Source organism: Labrus bergylta, chromosome 1 (assembly GCF_963930695.1).
Source record: "Labrus bergylta chromosome 1, fLabBer1.1, whole genome shotgun sequence".
Taxonomy (NCBI): Eukaryota; Metazoa; Chordata; class Actinopteri; order Labriformes; family Labridae; genus Labrus; species Labrus bergylta.
Genome location: NC_089195.1, coordinates 20,961,650 through 20,978,089, shown reverse-complemented (window position 1 = coordinate 20,978,089; position 16,440 = coordinate 20,961,650). Strand labels below are relative to the sequence as shown.

Here is a 16,440-nt window from a genome sequence, read left to right as displayed (position 1 = left end):
GATTTGTTTCTTCAAAATGTAAGTTTCAAGAAGTTTGCCTAATCGGAGGAGAGTAATATTTCGCTCCTGTGTATGCTGAAATCGTATTGTGTAAGTGACAATAAATACAGTCATGAATCTTGAACTCCTGCCTTGGCTAATGCTCAAATAGTACAGACTTTTGACAGTGCATGAACCCCTTTGTCTAAATTTGGTCAATAGTGGCTCCAAAAATCAAAGATGAGGACAGATAAAATGTCTAATGAGGCTTCAAAACATTGATCTACAAACAAAACGTCATTTCAGTTACCACCTCCACTTCTTACAGTCTATGTCTACTATACCTTTAACACATATTAAAGCTGAGGTTGTTGATAGTGGTAATGCTTTTTTTTGCTTTTATCTGATCAAAACCCAAACAGAATTAGAGCACTGACCTAATGAGGGCACTAGATGAAAGTTAAGGGATCACAAAAGCCTTACTAATGCATCCTCTGAGGATTGTAAATGTGAACCACGACATCTATGCTTGTCTCTTGGCCAATCAGATTTGTTTAATGGCCCGTACCTGGTTAATTATTTGTTTTGAGTGTAGCTCGTACCACTGTGTTGATCTTCTCTCAGAGTGAGGAGTTAAACAGAAATGAAAAAATATTTCTGCTGTGATAACTTGACAGGGTTTTACAATCCTGCCTCAAAGGAAAATACATTTCTGTGTGGTGTCTTTATGTATGATAGGCTTTCAGACTGGACTTTCTTTCATATTTTATCTTCTCACAGATACCCAGTAGCAAAACACTGACACCAAAGCCTCTCTGAAAGTTAAAAGACCATCAATAAGCCTTCAGCTTAAAATAGAATGTGTGTATTTGGTGACACTGGTTTTACACTGAACAGTCTTTTGGGGGTTTCAGTGAGGTTAGTAAATCATATGGGGGGGGAGGGGGGGTCAGTGCCAGCCCTGATAAATTGCTAAACAAAACAAGCTGTCTGTGGTCCTTTAGATCTGGAAACTGGGCAGAGTCACCTTATATATTACAGCATCAGTGCTGCCTCTTACCTGAGGCAGAGCTTGCATGACTGTGTCCAACAGAGCTCTCATTCCTGTAGCCATCTTCAACAGCTTCAGCACTGAAACATGACAATGTGTCAGCTCTTATCAGCCACAAAGCGTCCTGTTAGTGTGGGTCATTGTGTTTTTGTGTGTACCTCTTGTTATTCTTAGGACTCTCATAATGCGTATGATGGTGGGGTTGATGGGCAGGGAGGCATTCATTTCTATTTCCTCCAGCGTGATTCCCATAATGGACAGCAACACAATGGCGAGGTCCAGCTGGTTCCATCTAAACATACACACAATCCATTTGACTTTTTCCAAGGATGCAAATGTATATTTGAGAGTTTCTTTGTATTCATGTGAGAGCACGTGAATACCTCTCTTTGAAAAAGCGGCGCAGGCCAAAAGCGATGAGTTTGAGAATGGCCTCGATGACAAAAACCACAGTGAAGACATAATTGCAGTACTTCAGAATCTCCTCGAGGTACTGCAGGACACACAGACAAAAGAAACTCACACACTTCAAAAGGGCCCGCTGTGGCTGTACTGTACCGCTGCATCCCGCTTCATTACTATGGTTCTAGGGCAGGTGGTGGAAGGTGTTGCCATGGTTACCTTAGGCTGGTTGTAGTGCTCCATGCTCATGGTGAGGAGGTTTGTGAAGATGATGGCGCAGATAAAGAGATCCATGTAGCTGCTTGTGCACACGGTGTGGATGGACCGACGCAGTGGGGAGTAGTCGGCGAAGTACGGCTTCTCCTGGGCCCCTACGAGACACACACACGCACACACACACACACACACACACACACACACACACACACACACACACACACACACATGCATATACACACGGCCATTAAAATGCTTCTGAGAGAAATATATGATATCAGCTATGAAGTCACTGATGAAGAGGGTGCCAAGTGGCGCACTGCTACGTGTGTGTGAGTGTGCATGTGTGTGTGTGTGTGTGTGTGTGTGTGTGTGTGTGTGTGTGTGTACAAAAACTAAAAGTGCCACCTCAGGAATTCAGTCCTATCCATCACACACACACACACACTTCATGGCACCTCAAGGTGTCTTTGGGCAGAAACCCTTGGTGTCCACTGCCAGACATCTAACTGACAAAGAGAAAAGCACTACTAGAGATTACAATGCAGTGAGGGGAGGATGGAGAGACACACAAGCGGTAGAGAGAGCGTGTGCAGGAGTGTAAAGAGTGTATCAGAGCATATGTGAACAGAAATTATGCATGTCCTCATACAATATGTATGTGGAAAAGAAGAGGTTTATCATGTGTGTAACGTTACATAAATACATATATGTATTTAAATATAATATATGTGGCAGCTGTAGTTCAGGAGGCAGAGCACATTGTCACATTCAGGACTATCCTTTGGTGTGTAAATGAATTAGATGATGATGAGCCTCGCATGGCAGAGTCATTACTGGGAGAATGGGAGTATGTTGACGTATAGCTTCAAGTGTTCAGTGGTCAAAAGAATAAAAAAAAGTGTTTTATACATGCAGCCCATTTGCTAAAGTATGTGGATACCCCTGTCTTATTTTCCAATGCAAGAGCTTCCAGTGAGTTAGCATACAGCAGTTTGTGAAGAATTTCCTATTTCAACTTTACAATGTCTGGCACCAAAAAGGAAGATCCATAAATACATTTCCTATTTGTTGTTGGAAAAACTTGTCGAGTCTGCTTAAAGCCTTGGTTTCAAACCAATCCAACACGTTTGGGATGAACTTATCGCTCAACATCAGTGCCAGATCTCACTAATCCTGGATGTCTTCTGAACACAAAACCGCATCACACTCCAGTTGCACTACAGCTCTGTCACGCTGCCAACATGTTTCAAGTGCTGATTGTAAGCATTTCAGAGGTGGATGGTTTTTAAAGGGTTATTTTATTTAGCGGTTAGATTTCATCATAGCAGGAGAGACTTAGTGGATTTACTTGAATTATTTACAACATCAAACGTCTGATTTTGTATCTATATGATATTAAAAAAAAGAACATTCTCTTCGTTTTTTAACACTAAGCTATTCAAAATACATTTTCTCTTTTGTCTTCTGTTATATTATTTACACAGTGCTTTATCTGCAATGGTTTATTTTGTAGCAGACATTGTTCTAAAGAAACTTAAGAAAACCATGATTTGAACAAAAAAAGAATATGCGATTTATGTGTATTATAAAGGGAATTTTACATCATAGAAATGAGAACTGCTCCAGCCAAAACAGAACTGATTTGAAAGATGTCAGAACAACTGATTATAAGAGCCTCACGAAAGCAACAAATCAGATTTATGCTCATGGTTTCAGATGATGAGTTCAAAATATACTGTCACCGTAATGTTCAGGTTTCCATAAACTTTTAGCCATATGTTGTACATGTCTTGCACTCCCTCTCCCCCATTCCCCTCCTGTTTTCTCACTTCTTCTCCTTTTCTCCAACCGCTTCTGACGTTTCTCCTCCCTCAGCCGTGCCTCCTCCTCCTCCTGCTCCTGCCGACACTTGTGAAAGTTCTCCACCACCACGCCCACGAACATGTTGAGCACAAAGAAGCTGACAATGAGCAGGAAAGAGATGAAAAAAAGCAGCATCCAAGGGTTGTTGTTTCTTATTGGCTGCAGAGAGAGAATTAAGAGGAGGGAGAGAAGAAGAAGAGGTGGCAGGGGGACAAAATGTTAAAAAAAAAAGGAGGACCAAAGAGTGACGACAGGGGGTGATGAGGGGGGAGAGGAAGAAGAGCATAAACAAGGAGACAATGTAAATCCTGAGTCAGCAGTGAAGCAGCAAGCACTGTCAAGCCACATCTATTTATCTGTCTGCCTTTTCTTTTCCTACACTTCCCTTCTCTCTTGAAATATTTCTCCTCTCTGCTGGAAAAAAAACAACTTAAATTGTGCTTGAGACTGACAAAAAACAGGAACAAAATACTGTGAAATACAATAAACACTGGCTGAAAAAGTCCCCCTGTTATTCATTTTTCATTTCCCACAACCTCTTTCATCCTCTGTATGTGTACGTGTGTGCTTTTATGTGTGCGTCTTCACCTGCTGGTCCACTCCGACAGCATCCAGACCATCATACATGATGCTGACCCAGCCATCTTTACATGACAGCACAAAGAGTGACATCAGCGCCTTAGGGAGAGGGACACACATTAATCAATGTCACGCTGTCAATCATTTAGTCAGAAAACGTGTCAGAGCAGTCCTTGACGTGTGTGTGTGTGTGTGTGTGTGTGTGTGTGTGTGTGTGTGTGCGTAAATGCGGCAGACAAACCTGTCCCAGGTTGTCAAAGTTGTATTTCCGTCGAGCCCAGCGGTGTCCTTCCTCCAGGCACTGGGTTTTGTTGGTGATGTTACTCACATCAAGCCCGTCACAGTAGAAGAACTTCCCTTTAAAGAGCTGCACACACACACACACACACACACACACACACACACACACACACACACACACCCATTCAAAGACAGATGTGCGCACAAAGACTCAAACTGTAACGTCAAGCTAAACAAAGCTTCCTGGAGTGTGGAAAGGTGGATGTTTTGTTGTACAATAAAACAGCAATGTGAGGTGAAAAGAGGTGAAATTATCCACTGTTTCACAAGAAAGAAAGTAAAAAAGCAATTACTAGAAAAAAAAGTAGCTTTAGAATTAATATATTCCTGCCTTTCATACACCTTTAATCAAATGGATCTTTTATGGAGGCACTGTTTAACAACATGCTTATCTTCTGACTCTTTGGACCATAGGGCCATGTTATCTTGCAGTTTTGATTTAGTACATAATTTATCAATCGTTTTTGAAAATGGTTAAACTTATCAATATTATCTAAAATGACTATATTTCATTAATCCACAAAAATTAATTAGAATTTAATTGGAAAAACATTCTCAGCACAATCCTAAAAGTTAAAGCATTGGGTTTTTTTTAAAATTACTTTCAGGGATTTCTGGCGCATAATCAGCAGCTCATTAGCATTTTCTCCCAATTTTTTCCCTTCACTTTTTATTACCTGGAGCTTTCTCTGAGATACGCCTCGAATATTTTAGAGTCGACTGAACAGTGTCCTCGTGCAGCAGAAAAGACAACAAGCTTTGGATGTTTGGGCACATAATCCTGGGTGAAAATGAGTATTTTCCCATGCAAAATAATGAGGCATATCTTCAAACAACAGAGGATGAACGGGGACTTTACAGTTTAAATGTTTACCTGAACCCCCAGAATTCCAAACACGATGAAAAAAGCACAGCAGATAAGGACGATGTTCCCGATGGGTCTGAGGGATGTGATCAGAGTTTCCACCACCAGTTTTAGACCAGGAGCTCGACTTATCACCCTGGGACACACACACACAAACACACACAATCACAAATGCACTACACACTAGGGTTTGAACAAAACATCAATAAGGCAATATACTGCTGCCCTGACTTGAGTGATATAATTATCAAATCACTGTAAACAAATGTAAAAAACGAAGCCCTAAACAGATTTCTCCGCAGTTTTGACTCACTGCGTCACTACTTCATGACTCCTCACGATGTGGCTTATGACATGAATGAGGGTGACGTGAACCGAAAAGAATGGCCCAAGCATAAGTGGACAGTGGGATAAAAGAAGAAGAGGACAGCAGATAAAGTATGACAGCGGTGAAAAGAAGGTCAGAATAGAAGCATGATAAGAAGTGAAGCTGACACCAAAATGAAGTTCATGAATAGATCAATTCTGCACTATACCCGTTAAGGGGCACTTTATATGCTTCAGTTAGTCAGATATCTTAATGTATTATTGTATGATTGTCTTGCCGTTGATCAATTATTGCAGAATGACCGTATCCTGATATTATTGTTATCGTGGGCCGTCTATCATTTCAAATCGTATCAGATTGGCTCTTGTCGTATTGTACTGTAAATTCCCCCACAATTCCCAGCCTACAAAAACACAATATTTTATCAATGCAGTGATCACAAACACCCAGTCGTCCTACCTGAGTGGCCTCAGTGTGCGGAGTAGACGGAGCACTCGGAGGATGCCTAGGATTCGATTGCCGCCAGCTGATGCGATGGAGACCAGGATGTCCACAAGAGACACAAACACCAAAACTCCATCTAAAATGTTCCAGCTGCTCTGCAGGTACACACCCTTTCCAAAGTACAACCCCATAGCTACCACCTTAACACGCACACACACATATGGAGAAACACAGAGCTCCAGCTGAATTATCGAACATAATACAATAATATGAGGTGTAAAATGTGACTAAAAGCAATTCTGATCCCCAACAGGGAGGAAAATGTGCCATTTACAAGTAAGGAGAGAAAATGACTTTGGAGTGAGACGTGTCTTGTTATGGTTACCTTGATCATCATTTCGCCCACGAAGATCACAGTGAAAATGTAATTGGACACACTGAGGAACACGCGCTCCTGTCAAACACACACACACATCTGTCAATTTAAGGGCTTCGAGTCACAGTGGCTTCAGCTTTGCTTATGAATTCAAACTCACAGCAACGTGTTACATAATGAGCTGAAATAAATCCATTACCTCTGTTGTAGAAACATAATAAAAAGCATACTGAGTGCAGCACATGTTCTTATAATGATCCCCACTTCCATCAGCAAAAAGCAGATTAGCAAGTGAACAGATTGTGTTGTTTTGGTGTGCGTGTTTGTGTGTGTCATTCTCTGTTTGTGATGACTGATTCACTGTTTTAAACATTTGCTCTGAGAACATGTTAGCCCCTTCACACTGCTTTGTAAGGCTGTTTGAGGTTTGAACTTGATGGAAATGTTGCTTAGGTGAGGCAAGTGTATTTAACATAGCTTAACCTAAGGGAAAAATGCATTTAAAAAAAACACTTTTGAAAACAATGAGGACATTAAAATCAACAAAATACATTAAAACAAGCCAGGCCACACAATAATTACAGACTCAGTGCAAAATCAAGACTATCTTAAATGTTTAAGTTAAAGGTCAGACACATTACGCAAACGGGGAACCTCACAAGTACAGAGAGAAAAACATGTGACTGTATGTGTTGGCATGTGTGTTACCATGCTGTTGGGGTGTATGTCGGGCCTCTCAAGAGCAATGGTGATGCAATTCAGGAAGATGAAGAGGAGGATGATGTGATCAAACATCTTGTGACCTATGATCTTCTGACACCACTGCCTGAAACTTAAAAGAGAGAGAGAGAAAGAGAAAGAGAGAAGGTCAAAGAAAGCATACTCAGTTTCTCCTCCATCATTTTTTACATGTAATTATTACACATCAGTGCATTTGTCAACATAATGTGCAAATTTTCACTCGGACAGATTTATTGATAAAAGTGAAAAGAGTGTTACTAAGCCTTGGCGGTATCCTTCACACCTCGGCCGTGAATTTTCACACATGATGAGGCTTAAGCCATTTACACCACTCAGGAGAATACCGAGGGCTCTATCTATGTGTGTGTGTGTGTGTGTGTGTGTGTGTGTGTGTGTGTGTGTGTGTGTGTGTGTGTGTGCGTGCGTGTGCGTGTGTGTGTGTAGTGTATTTACTGGTTGTTTGGAGAAAACAGATAGAGAGCCCACTCTTCATGCTCCAGGCACCACTGTGGTTCATATGGCTCCAGAATCTTCTTCAGTTTCTTACATAAACTCTGAAGGGAACAAACAAACAAACACACACACACACATTTATTTGCATAAGAAAATGAGCTCACCTACATGCACCAATAGGAAGGAATATGGCAATAACTTACATAGTTCAATTCATCCAAAATGTTTAAAAAGAACAAAAATTAAGCAGGCTATCTGTTGTAGCATGAATTCAAATCAAAACTAGGTTTTCAAACAATGTTACCCATGTTAATTCCAGCCTGATATTAATTTGAAATAAGCTCATTAAAATTTTTCAAAGTAATGCAAGTGTCTAAGGTCACAGAGATTGGAATTCATGCCTTGGCAAGTTAATTAGCAGCAGTTTTTCAACTTTTGCGCACAGCTAAACAAGTTCTTTATTTACTTGTGTTGACTGAAAATAACCAAAGCGTGACAATTAAAATGTTTTTTTTTTTTGTTTTGACCTCAACATAAACCACTTTGATATATTTCCTTCTCAGGTTTGCACATAAATGCATGACAAAAATGCAAAGAGCTGCACCTCCTCAATCTCCTCGTCCTCCTGGTCACTGTTGTAATGTGTGGTTTGCGGCGCGTCGTCAAAGCAGTGGTCAGAAGGGTGAAAGGAGGTGCCGTTGCAGTCAGCCTGGTGGAGCATGGGAACCTGCAGGTACTCGGGCTGGTCCAGAGACTGCTCCCTGCTGCTCGGGATGGAGCTGGTGTGCGTGTCAGACAGCAGGGACTCCATCTCTCCTGACTGGCTTTTCCTGTGGAGGCTGGGGGCTCGGCCTATGCTGGTCCAGCTGGAGCGACGGCTCTCAGGCCCGCTGTCCCACAGAGACTGTGAAGACAGCTGCGGAAAAACAGGAACAATTAGTTACAAATTTCTGACAGATTTAAGCTGCCATGTTGCCATGATTTGGAACAATGCATTGACGATGGATTTTGTCAGGATTTTATGCTCTACCAGCCTGCACACGAGGAGAAACTTGAGGGATGATTTTAAATAATAATATCTGTGGGATCTCTTTCTCATATGACAACAATTCTGTCAAATAATTATTAGCAGGAAGATCGGTTGCATTACAACAAACACTCCTAGTTTCTGCCAAAGATGCATAAACAAACAACATACAGGCATTTCTTAAAATTACAAACAGATTGAAGGAGGAAGTGGCAGGACATTATTTCATTTTATCTAACAGTGTAAATAGATCCAACGTGTTTGAGAGAGAGGAGCAAAATGCAATGACAGGAGAAGCTTTTTAAGGAAGTCACAGAAACCTGAAATTATGTCAAGAGGAACAAATGAAAAAAACGTGATTGTACTGTGAAGACGTGAAGATGTGCTTTATAGGAAACGCTGCAAATTAGTACAATCACTTGAAATGGCACAAAAAAGGTGAGGCAAAACTTCAGTGGAAATTCCCCACCGCTAAGCTCTCAAACATCCACAGCTGGAGAGAACACCAACACTGACAGCATCATGCCACCAATTAACAGGCAGCGACAGTCGAAAAGAGCAGCAATGCGTGTGATTTTGCCTGCACTGCACAGGTTACACTCTCTGTCACGCCTCGAAAACCACATTCTTCTCCTTCACCATGTGATCAGAGCTGATAGGACACTTTCCTGGTTCCACTCGTGCAACAGACACATTTACACACATACACTAAGACAGTCAATAGAAAAGATAACCAGTCAGACTCAATTAGGCTGTAGACTAAATATTGTTGGAACCTGGCTCGACTAGCGTATATGGGTCAAATCTGTGCTACACAAAACAAAGAGGACCCATGAAAACCTCATTACACACAAAAAGGAAAAACAGAAAACAAACCAATACAACCTGTGCAAGGGCATAGTTGTGACATCCAAGTCAGCCACTATTCTAAGGACATCTAACACCATCCAGTATTTATTTCATAATCCACCAGTCATGATAAACCCAATCTGGCATTTCCTCAATTACATCAACATTTGTCTTTCAGTCAGAGGAAGGCTATATGACTCAACTGATAAACAGTAAGCGGTAGTAATGTGCCAAGGAAAAGAAGACCATGTGCCAGGAAAAAAAAGTCTTTGACAAGCAGACTGCCAGCTAATACAATGCTGGTAACAAAATATTCCTTTTTTCAAATGTTTGATGAAGAAGGAAATGCACTTAGTGATGAGCTAGGTTTTAAAGCTAGCCGAAAAAGTGTGTCTCTTTTGTTGAGACAAAATTCTGCCTGGTGGTACCTTGAAAGATCACTTTTGAGGTTGTTATGCTTCTCCTCATTGAAATTAAAAAAGCCTGTTACAATTGTATTTTTTTTTTCCACAGACATAAACTGAACTAAATTTGTATTCAGGTCCTCATCCAAGGTCTTTGAGTTTTCTTCCAGTGAAGTCCTAACAACTGTTTTTCTTGCAAAAGCACCTCTTAACAAATATAAATCATTGTCTGCTTTTTAATTTTGTTAACTTGCTCCGTTTGAGTTCCTCACTTCATCAACTTTATTACAGATATATAACTTGGCAATGATTTTTATAAAAGCCCGGGACCCAGACTCACCGTTGACCTCCGCTCAATGCTGTTGATGTCCATGGAAGCAGCGCTCGCCCGGCGTGACTGGCTGGAGTTTATGGTGGGCGTGGCTGCAGTGTGAGTGATGACGGGCAGAGGAGGCTGTTGAGGGGGGGGCATGGAGGCTTTTGGGTTCAGGAGACCATTGGGGCTCAACATCATTGCTTGTATTTTGAGCTCTGTAGAAACACACAGGCACACAAACATTCTCACGTGAACATTTTCATTTTCAACCTGTTGCTACAACAAAAGACAAAGAGATGACTCCTTGTTTATTTTATTTGAGGAACTTTCTTCCATCCATCCATTTTATAAACCCCCTGCCCCTTTTTGGGTAACAAGGGGCTGGAGGGTTCATTACTGTCAAGGAAATATCTAATTATTTACGAAATGTCAAGACTTTTTTTTACGTTCAATTTATAATCAAATGAACATTTGAAAATAATTAAATGAATTAAATCATTTAAAGTTAGCAGAATTCTCTCTGACAGAAAATGTAGCAAACTAAAAAGTTGGAAAGTATCCAAATATTTTTTGGAGCTTTTGGAGTCTTCTTTAAAAACAGGTGATGGGATAGAAAAGACTACAGACCTCATGGCCAACAAACAGTTACACTAAAGCTGCTTTTCCATTGCATGGTCCTAGGGGTGACCTCATACAGTCGAGTACTGGACAAAACTGCCAGTCTCATAGTCGAGCACAATGATAATTCCATTCCTCCTATATGGGGATGTTTAATGTCTGATTTTAGATAGATTAGTCTGTTTTCTCCAAATAATTCATGACTCACAGCCAACAACATTCCAACAAATTGACAGATAGCCTGTTATTAAAAATAAGTAAATAAAAGACTTCTAATGCAGTTCTGAAAACCGCTCGTACTTTATATCAATCTCCTTAGTGGGTGCATAAAGAAATCCCCCCTAAGTATTGATAGAAGCAGCATATCCACGTTTAGAGAATTTCATTGGCTACAAGAGACATCAGTCATTGTCGCAGTCAAGTGCAATTGGCAGTCAGAACAGAGGGGTGGCCCCTCCTTTCAATAAAGGCTCTCATTGGTTGTTATAGGCTGACATCAAGTGTCATCAAAAGGTCAGCGGAATAGTTTTCCGAACAGTTCTCTTGATCATTATGAACTCAGGGCTGCTGTATTGGACATGTGTAATATCATTACAAGATCACCTAATATGTAGACTGCAATGCAGACTTAATTCTGTTTTTTTTTCCAAATAAAAAGATCAAGTAGGACCCTGGTTTAGCTCAGTCAGAAGAGCAGCTGCCCCATGTACTGAGGCAAAGTCCTTTAATGCATCGGCTGCAGGTTGGGCTCCTGACCTCGGCCCTTTGATTCATGTCTCTCTTCAGCTGTTCTATCTAATAAAGCTGAAAGGTAAAACAATTAAAATAAAAAATAGAAACAGAAAATGAGCGTAAATGTGAGCAGCTTTATTAACTTTATTAGACATCCATAAAGGTCTAATAAAGTTCAAGAAGTTGATCTTCATACTACAAGTGTTGCTGGAGATTTTGGACCTCTTCAAACCCTTCACTCTTTGTGCACTTTGGTAGTTGGCGAAGTTGTGCCAGAAAATCCTACTCTGTTTCTTCAGTAAATGTGAGCAGAGCAGAGGGAAATGTTAGCAGCCAATCTCTGGTGTATGTTAAAGTTTGTTAGTGAACAAAGGTCCATAGGCACTCTGGGAAATCATTTTACCATTCCTGTTTGTTTGAAAAGGTTTTGTTTGTTTGTAAAATCAGAAATTAAGTTGGCCTCAAAGGTGAAAACATTGACAGAAGGAGCCAAGCTGTAATATGCCAAACAGATCCCATGGGGTAATTGTATGTGAGTGATATTTCTGTCCAAGAGTTTGTACCTGCAGCATAGAGTTCTCTCAACTTCTCCTCATCCTCGTAAGAGAGAGATTGTCTCTCTTCATCTGCCTCAGATCTGTTTGCATCTCCCTGAAAAACACACACACACACACACACACACACACACACACACACGCAGCAACTGTATCAGCACCATGAACATAATCTTCATCATCATCCCCTTCCTTTTCTCGCTGTCTGTTGACTGTTGTAAAAGTGAAAAATGTGAGCTTGAGCAGAGTGAAAGACTCAGAGACAAAGGGACGGGCGGAGGGGATCTCCAGTGTTCTCTAGTTGAGTTATGTGCATGGCTTTGGCAGCGATTCCCTGTAGTCACGCCAATAAAGCTTTACTGAATTTAATTAAAATTCACGCCAGAAAGATGGAGGCAGACAGCTTTGGCAAAGGGTATCTGTGCATTTGTATGTATGTGTGTGTGTGTGAGAGAGAGAGAAAGTCACAGAGAGAGAGAGAGAGAGAGAGAGAGTGTGTTCTCTGATGCTGGAGATAAAAGATGAAAACTAAACAACAAAAGCTCACCAGCTGTGAATGGCAGGCGATATCAAACACATCCCACCCCTGGAGAGTATTTGGTGTGTGTATGTGTGTGTGTATCTAACAGCAAGAGAGAAAGATAGGGAGAAAGAGAGAAGGGGATAGATAAAGAGAGTGAGAGATAGATAGAGAAAGAGAGGACAACTGAGAAAAAAAAGAGTGATGGATAAAGAGAGCGAGGGGAGCAGCCACACAGACAGGATGGTGGAGATTATTTCGGTGTAAGCAGCTTTGGTATCAACAACACAACAGAGCTCAATTAGTCCCCTTCTCTCCGCCTCATTCTCTAAGTAGCTCGAATAGAAAACCCCATCTTTGCCCTTACTTCGGCTTGAAAGCCCTCCACCAAAATGGCAACTAGCAGGTTGAAGAGGACGTAGTTGCCGAAGGTCATGAGGGCGACGAAGTAGAGGGCAGCCAGCGGTGTGGTGGAGGCCATCCCGTTATACAGCACTGCGTTCCAGTCCTCCTGGGTGAGGATCTGTTGGTTGGAGGTGGGAATACATGAAACAATGTTCATACTTTACCCCAGATAGAATCATTTTAAATATGAAGATGCTACTTTAAATTATAAGAGACGCATTTATAGATGCTGTACCCCGACTGACATGTGAGAGCTGATCTGAACTGATTTCATTTATATCTCCATCTGACAATATTTTACCTCCTATCCACTTTCAAACCACTTTATTACATTTTACTATGATTGTTTGGCCCCAAAAAAAGTGCCCAGAAGGAAAAACAGACACATTTTGGAAGCAGGGTTGAAGGTTGTTTTGTTTTGTTTTTCTGTCATTTTGTTGTACATATACTTTGTTTATTGCTATCATAACTGCAGATTACAAGTAGTATGCTCATAGCTGGCAAAATAAGAAATCCTGAAAAGAAACACAGAAATGAAACAGAAATACAACCATCATTAAAAGAAGCGATAGTGAGTGTAATCATGTAAAAAACTGTGTATATATTTCTCCTTTAATATCTCATTGTCAGCTGAACAGTAACGATGCTCATCAGTGTGTAATGAGCTCCTGTGGAGTGCATATTTTATTACTCTTCCTCCCCCCTCAGCTTGCGTATCTCACCTGCCCACAGGGAGAGTTTTTATATTTCATAGAAAAAGTGGAGTGCAGCTCTCCCAAATTGGAGCAAATGAAATAACGTGTAAGATCATCAGCGCTAATACGTGTGACAGCAGCAGCTGCTATATCACTCTCATGCCAAATAAATTAAAAGCTACATTAGACTGTAATTCATAGAGATGTTTCTAAATTGAATAGTGTTGGTTGTTTATTGGTGTATGTGAGCTCATAAACAGACATTTCTCTGACCTGAAACACAGTGACGGTCGCCCACAGCAGAGAGTCAAAGTTTTTCCTATCAGGTAAAGTGTCTCCACTGTTCTCCTGCAAACCAAACTTACAGCCAAACAGATGCATACCAAGGATACTGGCAAACACAATCAGACACACATACAAACAAAAAAAAAAGAAAGACAGAGAAAAAAACATTACTTTCATTACATTTTAATTTGGATGTTAGGAATAGTGCATAATAATGCAGTCTGGGTGAGCAATGATGTTCTCGTACATGTTCTAATATCTATTGTAACAAAGAAGGAAAAGGTCGGTTGTAATGAGAATGACTTTCGTAAGGTACAGTATAATCAGAATCATTTCCGCTGCAAACAGTTGGCTTTTGAGTCTCAGAATGCATCATCACATTTAGCGAAAAGAGGGTACCTGAATATGAATATGAAGAGCATCAGCAGCATGCAGAACGTGGCCACATTGTCCATTGTCTTCATCAGCACAACCAGCTGCCTCCTCAGTGCTGGAAGGAACCGGACCAGCTTCAAAACTCTCAGCAGTCGGAAGGTACGCAACACAGACAAGCCTCCCTCTGCCTCACCAACAATCTCCCACACACTAAAACACACACACACAGATAATAAACAGATCATAAACAGAAAGCAAAAGTCATACACAGAGCACCAAGGGAATATCTGTGTCCTAAAACGGAGGTGCCACTCTTCTGAAGTTGGCACTAGTTGTACCCACAAAAGCCCCCTGGCAAGGTGGAAAAAGCTTCAAATTATTTCCGTGTGGCCTGTGGCAAGTGAAAAAGGGAAATGGGCCAATGTTGTTTACAACTAACCAGCCAATAAAGAAGGTGAAAAGAGTGTGCACTGGCACAGTAAACAAGCAAAGCCTTCAAGTGCGGATACATAATTTAGCTTGTAGTACTACATAATGGAGTGAATACAGACCCTCTGGAATGGGAGAGTCCAACTAAATGGCCTCACTGCCAAAGCCAGCATCACTGTGACAGTCTCAGATGATGCAAATGCAATGTTGCCGAGGACTTTCAAATGACAGGGCACTTCCATGGCAACAACTTTCCAACAAACTGACAGCCTAAAAGATCCTTTATCAGAATCTGACCTGATGATGACAATGACGCTGTCGAAGCCGTTGTAGGGGTTCTTAAGGTATCCAAAGAGCCCAAGAGCCATGACCTTCAGCAGCATCTCCAAACTGAACAGACTTGTGAACACCATGTTGCTGATCTCCAAAACATCTGTCAGCTCCTGCGGCTGAAGAGCAGAGAAAAAGACAAGAGATCGATGCACAGATATGGAGCAAGAACATGGAGAAAATAAACAATAACAAGGAGACTAGCAGCGAGATTGGCAGTAAAATAAACAAGTTATGAATTCTTAAATGCTACTCTAGGCAACAGTTTATGTGGATAAAGTCTCTAAGGGAAGCAGCCCCAGGATGTGAACACAGTCTAGCTTCTTCCCACAGTCCTTTGGAGAAGAGAGAGTGAATGTACTTTCATTATTTATACTAATGAAGATGCTAAGAGTACTGGTTGTCAACTTTTTGGGTGGGCCCCACTCTGGACCATAGAGGCATTACAAGCATACAGCAGATTACAAAACAGGAATTCATCTAAATTAATAAATTAAACTTGGCTTGTGTTTTTTTTTTTTTATACTTTCACATTCAAACACAATGATCTTTTTTAACCATTGAATATGTTACAGGGGCATTCATTGATTATTTGAACACTGTTGAATAATGCATTAATTGTTTGGATTTATCCTTGGGAATATTCACATTATATGACTCACAGTTAAAAGAGTCAATTCAGAGGGACAAAGGGCAAACTAAACTTTTAAAAAGTTGTCTGTTTAACCAAGGTCTTATATATTGTACTCTGTTTTTTTTTTTTTTAACTTTTGGAAACATAAAAGTAGCTATGGCATTGGATGGCATTCCTTTCATATCTAGAAATCAGACGTTGTGATTTATTTCTCACAAATTGATCAGACCAACAAAGCATTGCAAACATGTAGTATGTGTATCGGATCATGCTCAGTGACATCTGCCTGACACAGAGTTACTCTCCAGAGATCAGAAAACAAGTCCCAGAGGTATTTCAGACTGAGCTGTTCTGGCCATGTTGACTGAAATGAGGGAATGTTGCCCACTAAAATGCATGCCTTTTTATTTACACTAAATAGGTTTAGTTAACTGTGGATTTCTACAGCATAGAGAAGAAAAGTCATATCAGGCTATGAGGGAAATGTAGTCATATACTACTATGACTGAATACATTTCCATTGTTAGTTTGGGTCTCTTTAGATCGTAAAAAAAGTATTTAAATAGGGCTGGTCTTATTTTTTAGTCTTCCAAGAAGTTAAGGCCAACCGGATCTGTCATAATGCACAGGAAATAGGCCAAATGAAATCTTTCATCATCTCCCTCAG

At 40.7% G+C, this 16,440-nt stretch overlaps 1 protein-coding gene across 1 annotated transcript in view; it reads right to left on the bottom strand.

The window, feature by feature from the left end:
* Nucleotides 1-16,440, bottom strand: part of LOC109988237 (voltage-dependent T-type calcium channel subunit alpha-1H-like) — a 44,391-nt gene that overhangs the window by 7,288 nt on the left and 20,663 nt on the right. The window contains exons 11-29 of the mRNA XM_065956261.1: nt 15,107-15,258; nt 14,405-14,590; nt 13,994-14,111; nt 12,988-13,143; nt 12,110-12,197; nt 10,221-10,411; nt 8,205-8,516; nt 7,601-7,701; nt 7,115-7,238; nt 6,416-6,484; nt 6,046-6,230; nt 5,268-5,394; nt 4,335-4,460; nt 4,103-4,192; nt 3,481-3,673; nt 1,652-1,803; nt 1,414-1,523; nt 1,189-1,322; nt 1,040-1,110 (exon numbers count right to left, since the gene is read on the bottom strand). Of these exons, the coding sequence (XP_065812333.1) occupies nt 1,040-1,110; nt 1,189-1,322; nt 1,414-1,523; nt 1,652-1,803; nt 3,481-3,673; nt 4,103-4,192; nt 4,335-4,460; nt 5,268-5,394; nt 6,046-6,230; nt 6,416-6,484; nt 7,115-7,238; nt 7,601-7,701; nt 8,205-8,516; nt 10,221-10,411; nt 12,110-12,197; nt 12,988-13,143; nt 13,994-14,111; nt 14,405-14,590; nt 15,107-15,258 (2,685 nt within the window). The remainder of the gene's footprint in view (nt 1-1,039; nt 1,111-1,188; nt 1,323-1,413; nt 1,524-1,651; nt 1,804-3,480; nt 3,674-4,102; nt 4,193-4,334; nt 4,461-5,267; nt 5,395-6,045; nt 6,231-6,415; nt 6,485-7,114; nt 7,239-7,600; nt 7,702-8,204; nt 8,517-10,220; nt 10,412-12,109; nt 12,198-12,987; nt 13,144-13,993; nt 14,112-14,404; nt 14,591-15,106; nt 15,259-16,440) is intronic.